We start from the raw sequence: 11065 nt of genomic DNA, 5'->3' as shown, positions 1-11065 counted from the left end.
CTTTCGGCTTTCGAAAGTGCTTCCGAAAGTGCTTCCGAAGGTGGTTGAGTTTCGGCTTCCGAAAGTGCTTCCGAAGGTGGCTGATTTTTGGCATTCTTTGGCATTTTTAAGAGCATTTTCTCCAAATTGTTTCTTCACACCTAATATTTGCAAAACATGATTAAAACCACAAAATTAGGTAGAATAGGTGTAAATAAACATCAATAAGATCATGATAATATGGACTAAAATATGCTCTATCACTCGGGTTCACATAGTTCTTGAACCACTCACGGGCCTTCTTGCATTTTCGCGTGAACCCAGCCATCTGAATGGCTCTACTGTCATCAGCTCCTATCTCATCTGTAATCATCTTAACCCTCTCAAGATACATAAACGGGTCATCACCGGTTTCATACTGGGGAGCACCCAGCTTCATGTAATCGGTCATCTTGACCTTGCTCCCCCCAGATGAGCTAGGTTTTGGTACTTGGGTTTCTGGGACAGTAGGTGCTGTTGGTGGTGGAGGAGGTGCAGCATCCCTTGGGGTAGGGTTTGCTGGACTTGGGTAGAAAGACGGGGGTGGGTACATAGGGTACTGTGGGTATGGCATGTGTGAGTGGTAAGGGCTAAAGCTGGGGTAATCCGATGTACCTCCCATTGAATATCCGGGATTCTGAGAAAAGGGTGGGTACTGGGGTGGCTGAACAAATCCCGAGGCCTGAGTGCCTCCTTGGGACTCTCCCATGCCCTCTTCCGACATACTCACTCTAAGACTGCCATCCCTCCTCTGATCCACCTCCATATCATCCCCCACATCCTCTGACATTCCTCCTTGAACTATTCCCCTTACTGATCTGCTTCTGGTCATATCCAAAGACCTTCTAGGGTCTCTCACTGCTCTTTCCCTGCTAGACCTGCTAGACATTGCCCTTGGCAATGCAGGGGGACGGGCACTCATGCCCTCATCCACCGGTGGTACTCCAGTCAATCGTGTAGATCGACGAGTTCCTCTCATCCTGTTTACTGAAAAACAGCACATATAGCACAACATTAGCATCAAATGGTACATGTGAAAACACATGAACCCGCATCACATACATAGCATATCATTAATGCACATGCATAATATCATGGCATTTCACATCATCAATCAAGACAGGACTCTACATCCTATCCTAGTGGACATGATCTTCCTATTGTGCTTGACCTTCTATAACCTCTATGAGCCCGACACTTTCTAGGTCCGACCATATGAACCTAGGGTTCTGATACCAATCTGTAACGACCCGAAAATCGGACCGCTACCGGCGCTAGGATCCAGATCGGCTTAAGGCCGCTGGGACCCGTAGCAAGCCCAACATACATCTTGTATACCTGTTTAATCCCATACATGATCAACAATTACATAAAAATTTAAAACTTTTTCATTCATTCATTCATTCATTCATTCCTTCACCAAGCTTAACCTGTGCATGCACAAATCATAACATAAAACCTCTCACTGGAGTCCTCATCAAATACTCCAACGGGGTATCATAACATACATTAAGCTTGGTTTTCAATCATCATCATTAAACATTTAAGATCATGTACTGAAAAGGGATTAACAACATACTATGGTCAAGCACAACTCTAAACTTCCATAAGCATCATTACATTACACTTCTATACTATACTTTTACATTACATCATATTCATGTCCACATCTAGCTATTACATAAAACATGACTTTACTCCTGCTGACCTCCTGGTCTACCCTGTACCTGCAAATCTGGGGATTAAGGGAGAGGGGTGAGCTATAAAGCCCAGTGAGCAGAATAAATAAACATTCAATTTAAATTTCATACTTTCATGAAATGCAACACATCACAAACAAATCACATCAAGGATGGACTTGTCACCAGTAGTCCTCTACATAGTCCAACTGTGCCAGGGGCGTAGAATGGGCCTCACTGGTCTTTCTCTTACATAACATAACATAACATAACATTCCAACTGTGCCAGGGGTGTAGAATGGGCCTCACTGGTCTTTCTCTTCCATTGTGCCAGGGGCGTAGAATGGGCCTCACTGGTCTTCCATACCGTATCATTATCATATCGTATCATACGAGGACTAAAGGATCATCCAACATCCATCCACATCAACATCAAATAATGCAATGCAACATATTCGTGAATTCTAATGCAAACAACCTAGTATATCTCATGGCATACGTGATGCATGTATCATGCTCAAAATTTATTTATTTGCTTTGAAACGTAAAGAGTTATTCCACTCAACTCTGGCTGAAGCTCTAATGACTCTGAAGCAGCTATCTCACTGTTGAGGTCCTCGGTTCCTCAGGTCCGAACCTACACAGGTGGACTCAAATGAGGGACCAAACATCCATGAACATGACTCTAAAATACTCCCCAAAAATCCCCTAAAACCCCTTAAAACAATCACATAAATCATGCAAAGGAAGGCTGAACATGGCACTTTCAGCAGCAGGTTCGGCGGTCGAAAGTCCCTCCAGAGCCGAAACTCAGCCACTTTCGGCGGCACCTTCGGCGGCCGAAACTCCCTTCAGAGCCGAAAGTCCACTTTCGGGGGCAGGGTTTGGCAGCCGAAAGTTGGCCTTCACAGGCAGGTTCAGCGGCCGAAAGTCCCTTCGGCTGCCGAACCTGAGTTCTCCCAAAGGGGCAGAAACTCAGCTCCAACATGCACAAATGCCTTCCAAACTTCCAAACATGCATCCAACCCTCTCAAATCATGCATACACACATACATCAACACATAGGGGTCTCAAACTAACCTAAACCCCAACAACAACACAAAACAAGCAACTCAGCAACCTACATTGCCCAAAACTCACATAAAAACCTAACAATGTTCAACTAACCTAAACATGCATTTCTACCCCATGAATCCTCTTAAAACTTGTTTAAAACATAGTATGAGCTCAAGATCGACTCTTACCTCTTAAAAATCGAGAGAGAGTGTGACCTAACTTGGAGATTTGGGGAGGATGGGTTCCTGAGGTCTCCAAGCTTCACAACTTCGATCTAAGCTCGAAATCTTCAAAAATCAAGTGAAAACTCATAAGAAAATCATGAAGATTCGAGGGAAGAAGCTCAAAATTGATGAGGGACGGCGGAGAACTCACCTTGGCCGAAAACGGGGAGAAAAGCTCACCCGTTCGGATATGGGGACCCCTTTATAGGTGGCTGGCTAGGCCACTTTCGGGGGCCTAACGTGCCTCCGCATGCATGCCATGTTCGGCGGCCGAACATAAGGTTCGGCGGTCGAACCTGGACTTCCCTCACTCATGCTTTCGGGGGCCTAAAGCACTCCCGAAATGCATGCATGTTCGGCAGCCGAACTTGAGGTTCGGCGGCTGAACCTGGGTCTTCCTCCAAGGTTATTTTCATACAAAACTCATTTCCTTTCTTGCTTAAAACCATAAAATACATTAAAACATCTTATGAAAACATGGTTTTACCCTTCTAGGGGTTTCCGACATTCGAGTTTCCACCGAACGGTGGGAATTTAGATACCGGAGTCTAGCCGGGTATTACAGCTTCGACAACCGCTATCAAAGACAATGCTTGGTTATGTCAAAACATAATAGTCCTTATGTTGAAAACTATGACAATCTCAAGTCAAAGGATTAAGACATAACTACCTTGAAATTCACTTATGATAATAACCCATGTAGTGATCTCAGTGCGGGTCCATCCAATACTTTGTTCTCTAACAAGTATCTATGATTATTGAATTATGTCAACATATACATAATCATCTCATGATTATCAATCAATAACCATACTAGTTATATTTTATTATTATCAATATAATAATAGGTAACCAGGGATGTTAATTATTATTGTGTAACATACAAACAAATAATAATGATAATAAAAACATCTTTTATCAATAATCAAAACGACATACAAAAAGGTCCAAGATAATGACTTAGGGCAAATACACTAACAACTTATTTATCTCCCTTTGATAATGTAGGTTCAGATTCGAGGACGAATTCTTTTGAGGAGGGAGGGAATGATGCAACTCACCAAGACAACCAAAGAGATGGCAAATTGAGTATGCCAATGGGACCAATTACAAAGGCACACTCCAACAAGCTTAAGACACAATTTCATATTTGTGTACAAGCTTGAATTTCATAAGAACTTCAAGAAGATATGTTGATCAAGCTTTGAGAAGAGCTTAAGGAGATGCAAAGATGTTTATGTTTATTGGGGTTTTCAAGTCAAAAGGGTTAATACTTAGCCAAATTCATAAGCGCAAATTCAACCCAAGTGGGTTTGGACTTAATTATCTTTGATACGTGTCTGGACCTCTTTTAATTATGTTTTAGATTTTATTATGGGCTGATATGTATTACATATGCATGTGCCTCATTAATTTTTCATGTGCTTGTTTAGTCTAAATTATAGGCAAGCGTGTGGGCCTATATTTAAACCCAATCCGCCCCAAACATTAAGGGTTGGGTTTTATTTGTTTTCTTTTACATATTAGGATTAGATTTAAGACTTATTTAAGGATTTTAAAGCCCAATTCGTGTAGGACTTATTTTTGGGTTAGATACTCCTTAATTAGTTAGAATTTTATCTTGTTCTATCTACTATGCTTAGGATTAGGTATTCCTATTAGAGTTAGGACATGGTCAAGGATATAAATACCTTTTTTTATCCTTGTAAACAGAAGATTTACTTTGATTAATATTATTGAGAGTTCTTCACTCAAGAAGATAAATTTTTGCTTGTTTTACCTTAGGGATTGATTCAACTTATCAAGTAGGTATACACTTGTGGCGTTAATTCAATTCTTGTTACTTTGTTCATACTCCTTGTTACCAATTCCTTGTTGATTTGAGGGTGAAGGGTTTTGTTGGATTGATTGAATTTAGGTTTGAAAATATTTATTGAAACTGAGGTGATTCTTGCTTTGTTCTTGAATTGTTGTTGTATTATAGTCTCCCTCAAATGACTGAAAACCCAAACAAACCCGAAATCTCCAAGAGCAACACAACCTCTAGATCGAAAACAATGAAGAAAAAAAGTCAAGTAAAATACCTTGAATAGAAACCACCAAATGACAATTGAAGCTCTAAAATTCCAGCGACTAGAGAAACCAACTTTTTAGAGAGAAATGCTAAAGAGAAGAAAGAGAGCTTGAAAGAGATTGGCGGGTGTAAATGAACTCCATACACCACTTTATATAGAAAATGGACAAAGGGAATGCCTATTCATTTTCCAAACGTATTATTCACTAAAAGCAACATACTCACGCCATGATAAAAGCCAAAAAAAAAAAAAAAGAAAAGAGAAGAAGAAGGAGGAGCATACTAACGAATTTAAAGATTCGTGGAATAGAGGGTGGACTAATGATACTGATATAGGAACCATTAGAAGAGTAAAGTCCAAAAGTTTAATAGCAAAAGACCCATGACTCAAGAGTTCGACGAGCTATCCTATAACTGTAACCCTAAAAAAATATAAAGAAATGAATTTTTGTCTTATCATAACTCAATAATAAATTTTAAATTTTATTAGAATAAAACTATCAATAAATTATATAAATGAGCAATCTCTAGACACCTAAACTATATTATTGTCTTATCTTTCACTAATTATACTATTTTATTATCTTATCTTTCACTATATAAAATAAATTTATCTATCGATGATTAAATTTAACCGTTGATAATAGTAAAATAAAAAAAATTATTAAAAAATTATAAAATATATTTATTGAGAAAAAAATATGTTGTAAATCTATTAAGAACCCAAAACCTTTGGGTTTTTGTTTTTGCAATTAACCCTTTCCTATCAAGGCCTAATTTAGTTAAACAGGTAATTTAGTCAAGCGAGAATTTGCTGTTGCTGTTGTGGTCATCGGACGGCTAGGAAAAATTATACCAAGAAGCGGCAGGCTATAAAGGCCTTTTTTTTTTTGCTTTTTCTTGCCAGGACCATAAAGGCTTTCGATCTAATGATCCATCCGACATAAGAATTGCGTGTCACCGTGTCAGCCGTCCATTTCTCCTATTATTTAATTGTTTAATTTAATTTTCTCTTTATTCCCTTGGCTCCCCCTGTTTGCTTCTTCTATTCTTCTTCTTCCATTTGCTCTTTTCTTCTGTGATTTCAAATCTGTCTCCGTTATCATATTTTGTAAAGGAAAATTTTTTATCCTTACTTTTCTGTTTCGATTCTTAGCTTTCAGACAATACAGCGTCAGTTTCGGATTCGAACGAAGCTATCCATATTTTTTCTTTTCTTTCCTTTTCTCGGGAAACAAAGTTGTTACCGATCTGTGTTTCCTATATTCGAGGCTGCTTTTAAGGCCGTATTTGGATCTTTCCATTTACTTCTACTTCATCACTGTTGCTGCAAATTAATGGCTGCTCCAATTCAAAAACACACTAAAACACGTAAGCTGCCCCTCTTTTTACAATACTAATAAAGCTCTTCTTTGTTTTTGGATAGCTCAATACAGTTCAATTTTCTGGATCTTTATTTATTGATTTTTGTGGGTTGGCTTCATTTGTTTCTATTATTTGAAAGCTAATTTTGATGCAAATCACCTGGCTATTAACGAGTTTTGTTTTGTGTTTTTTATTTTTTATTTTATCCCCTTTTAAAAAATAAGAATTTTCAGATCTCTTACAAAGGCTTGCTCTTGATTGAAGTATTGGTTTTAGTTTTCTTTCAAATTTAATTATTGTCATTATTGTTATTATTATTATTAGAAGTTGTTTTATTTGTGCCATTTAATATTTTTGACCCTCTTTGTATAACGCTTTCGCTTCCTGTATCAGCTGTTGAAGAAATGATGAGGAATCTTAAAGTTAATGAAGCTTCTGTCGAACTCAGAGATTCTATGGTAATTAATCTTCCACTGTTGTTCACCTTGTTTCCATGATTCTTTGGATGATTTTCTAATACCCATTTGCTTATTGTCCATCGGTATCCACAGTAGCTCTAATTAAATTTCATTTACCTTCCGATTAATCATGATAGTTCAATCAGATTTTCTTGATTCTTTGGTGATATGTGGTTAATCGTACTTATGAATTTCTTTTTTTTTTTTTTTTTCTTTTTTAAAGGTTCCTTCAAATGATGGGAGCCCGTCAGATACAACTTCCTGTATTTCATCAGCAGGAGATGCAACAGTCAATGCCAAGGAAGGCGATGTTGATCGTGAATCCGTGGTAACTGACCAAGGCTTACCTAACCCAGCTTGCGGGTACTATGGATATTTCTACCCAGGTTTGTTTCAACAGATCAAATATGATCATTCATATATGTTTTCTTCTTCTTTGTTTGTTTATTTTCTTATCTTTTTTTTTCTTTTTCAAAATACCAAAAAATATCTTTATGTTATATGTTTTCACCTCTTACAATAGTATTTTGCCAGGTTATGATGGTACTCATGGAGGGGTGGATGACCAAGCATACTATGTAGCTGGTGATGGAATGGAAATTCAATATCCTGTAAGTTCTCTGTTCTTTTAAGCAAGGTGTCACTTATTATTATTTTTCTGGTGCTTGCTTATTCAAACTTGCTCATTGCTGCATGCCTAGTAGTTGACCGACTTCAAAACCTTTTTTAACTAAAACAGCTAAAATAAAGGAAATTTTGAAGAAACATGGCTTCTCTTAGTATCTTTTGAATGCTTAAAGACACATAACGTCATTCTGGGCCTTGATTTTGTGTTTCTGGGATATCTTTCTCTAAGAAGGTGGGGATGTTTGGGTGGTTGGAATATTTGCAACCTGATTTTCGTATAACTATCAAAAAATTCTTAGAACTTTGTGCAGGTTAGGCATTGTAATTATGGATAACTAGTGCATGGTTTTGATTTGATGCTAGTTACACATTCTTGATAACTAGTGAGTGACAGAATATGATTTATTGAAAATGAACATGAACGCTTTGTGTCGTGTGTTTTATTCAACATTTAAAATAGATGAATGAAGGGAGGCGTGTTTTAGTTGAGATAGTAGTTCTTTGAGCAACAATATGATTCCTAAGAATTTTCCATATGATTTTGTTCTTCTTGGTTTTCCTTTTAAACTCTAATTTTCACTTTGTGAAAATTTGTATAGTGAAGCTATATAAATTTATTAATTTTGGACGTTAGCAGTATGTGTTAATTTTATGGTAGGATATTGTTAAGATTTGCTGTTGCTGTTTTGCATTTAATTATAATTTATGACGTTTACATATGTTTAAACTAGGTCATGCAAGCAGATAATGGATCTTTGGTCTACTTAATGCCAGGAATATACCCAGGTCACAGTCCATATTTACCTGTAACCATGGTTGCTATAGATGGACAACATGTTGGCCAACATCCATATCCTTCAAACACTATTTTCCAACCGTCTATTGCCCCTGGATATTTTCCAACTCCTTTTCTAATGCCACCACCCTACCTGTGGGATCCATCTACTTTTGTTGGGGGAGGATATGGAAATGATTATAGTGGAATTGTGGAAATTTCTGGTGCTAAGCCTAACATGTCATCTCACAGTCATACACATGCTCATTCAAAAAATTTTTTGACTCCGGACTTTAGTGATTCTCTAAAAAATAAGACTGCCCTTCAGTCATTAGAAGTGCCATCTGGTCATGGCACGCACAACCAGTTAAAATCAGTGGCCAAGGTATTTTTACTTCCCGTGCAATTGTTGTCGTCTTTTCAGTTAATGTTGATGAATTCTTTTAAGCTTTACAGAGTGTCTGATGTCTCCACATTTCAGTCAGATGTACCGCGTGAAGGTTATTTGCCATTTGCCAAGTTTCCACCATATAATCAAGGGAAGGGTGGGGTGCTCTATACAGTTGCTCCTGTTAAAGCAAGTGCAAGGGGTTGGAGCAACAGTGAAAGGCCAAAAGCAAGAAGCAAAATTAGTAACATTAGCAATTTTGGCTCACTTACTGAGCAGAATTATGTCCCTAGGACAACAAATTCAAAAGGTTCTTTCGCTTTTGGAGGTAATGCTGCTGGATCTTTGGATTCTGATGGGACCGGAAACAGTAACAGCCTAACTTCTGTAATTAGGAGGGATCAATATAACCTTCCTGATTTTCCAACCAAATACGATCATGCATTTTTCTTTGTTATCAAATCTTACAGTGAAGATGACATTCATAAGAGCATCAAGTACAATGTTTGGGCCAGTACCCCTAATGGAAATAAGAGACTAGATAGTGCGTATCAAGATGCACAAAAGAAAATTGCAGAGAAAGGCAGCAATTGTCCTGTGTTCCTTTTCTTTTCGGTATGTTCTAAGCTTTCTAATAATCTCCTGCCAGAGTTTTGGCCAATATAACAATGCATTATTTTTTTTAAAGTTCGATTGGATAATTATCCTCTTTTTTTAAGGTAAATGCAAGTGGTCAATTCTGTGGAGTAGCTGAGATGATTGGCCAAGTGGATTTCAATAAGAACATGGATTTCTGGCAACAGGACAAGTGGAATGGTTATTTTCCAGTCAAGTGGCATATTATTAAAGATGTTCCAAACCCACAATTACGGCATATAATACTTGAGAACAATGAGAATAAGCCTGTAACTAATAGTAGAGACACCCAGGAGGTATAGCCCTCTGACTATTCTTTTCGCATAGGTGGTTTTTGGTTTAATTGGCAGTTATGTTGCTTCCTTAGAAATATTTTTAAAATTTTATTCCATTTCCAGGTCAAATTTCCACAGGGTATGGAAATGTTAAACGTGTTTAAGAGCCATGTTTCCAAAACATCAATACTGGATGATTTTGATTTTTATGAAAGCCGCCAAAAGGTGATGCAAGAGAAACGGCTCAGGTCATTGGTGACCCATTTGGATCATAATCAGGTTCGCCTTTAATTAGCTTCCTTATTCGAGTCTTATTAATAGTTTTTTGATATGTGCATTACATGATGGGCCATATTATTGTAATTGCATTTGGAGAATAGGGAATCATATGTGCTGTCAAGATCAAATAGCTAATGGGTGAAGCTGATGTTAGATTCTGATATTGATTCTTTTTCCTCAGAAAATAATTAAGAATAAAGGAGGGTTCCTTATATAATAAAGTATAGTGAAGCAAGTGCAATCGACTTGGGGCTTGACTTTATTCTCTTGTTAATTTAACCTGTATTATTCTCCTGCAAACATGCTTGCAAGTTAAATGTGTTTTCTGTTCGAAAATTGTCTTTTCCTGATCTGGCCAAAACTTATTTGGCAGCAGAAAGCAGATGAATTAATCGGGGAAGAAATTGAAGCAAGTGGCAAAGCAAAAGAATAAAACATCGGTTAAATACTGTTGCTGAGAATTGAAAACCAACAATTACATATGAAGCTGTCAAAAGAAAAACAAAATGGAAAATGGAAGCTGATGCAAATCCCACTAAGATTGATGTTGAAATTATGGAAAAAAGGAAAAAAAAAAAAAAGTGGGTAAAGGAGAAAATATGAAGACCTCGTATGGTGATTGAATTGAGACTGCTAATTTTAAGATTAGAGATGATTGCTTGCCGACAGCTAAATCAAGTTTGTTCTTTTATGTATCGTATGAGCAGAAGAATGACCCACTAATCTTAGTCCCTAACTTCTCTTTTCTTTTTCTATTTGGATGTATTTGTTTCTTTTTCTATTTGGATGTATTTGTTTCTTTTTCTGTTCCCCTGCTTTCACATGTAGATGATAATAATCAATACTCATTGGAATAAACTAATAATTGATTAATGTGTCTACGTGTGTAATATTTTTAGAAACATGATTTTTTTTCCTCTTGTATCACTATTTATAATTATCCATGATAGGGTAAATAACTGTATTCCATAAAATTTATTTTCTAAAATTAAACCCTTCAATTTTTTTAAGGAAAAAATTAGTATATTTAAGTTTTAAATTTTTATGTTAGGAAAAATTAGTTTTTAGTTTATGAGATATCGTGTAATTAATAAATTTATTTTTCAATTTTTAAAATTTAGTACTTTTTTATTTGAATTTTAATTCTGTTAAAATTAAAAATTTCTATGTGTAGTAATAGAAAAATGACTGAACTACCTTTTCAGAATTTA

General features: G+C 36.8%; 1 protein-coding gene across 3 annotated transcripts; it reads left to right on the top strand.

Annotated features, from left to right (window-relative positions):
• The first annotated feature begins 6063 nt into the window (after nucleotides 1–6063).
• On the top strand, nucleotides 6064–10733 carry LOC110603860 (YTH domain-containing protein ECT4). Of its 3 annotated transcripts, none has more exons than XM_021741839.2 (9): nucleotides 6064–6422; nucleotides 6810–6874; nucleotides 7098–7260; nucleotides 7409–7485; nucleotides 8233–8661; nucleotides 8758–9279; nucleotides 9384–9596; nucleotides 9699–9854; nucleotides 10228–10733. In XM_021741839.2, exons 1-9 carry the CDS (start codon nucleotides 6389–6391, stop codon nucleotides 10285–10287), a joined length of 1719 nt encoding a protein of 572 aa, XP_021597531.1. In that variant the 5' UTR covers nucleotides 6064–6388; the 3' UTR covers nucleotides 10288–10733. The 3 variants fall into 3 exon arrangements, with proteins under 3 accessions (XP_021597531.1, XP_021597532.1, XP_021597533.1); XM_021741840.2 differs by having other exon boundaries at nucleotides 6065–6422; nucleotides 10231–10733; XM_021741841.2 differs by having other exon boundaries at nucleotides 6065–6422; nucleotides 7398–7485.
• Nucleotides 10734–11065: the final 332 nt, after the last annotated feature.

Source organism: Manihot esculenta, chromosome 16 (assembly GCF_001659605.2).
Source record: "Manihot esculenta cultivar AM560-2 chromosome 16, M.esculenta_v8, whole genome shotgun sequence".
In the NCBI taxonomy this organism is placed as follows: Eukaryota; Viridiplantae; Streptophyta; class Magnoliopsida; order Malpighiales; family Euphorbiaceae; genus Manihot; species Manihot esculenta.
Note: the sequence above shows the minus strand (reverse complement) of the source record. Positions and strands in the feature narration are given on the sequence as shown.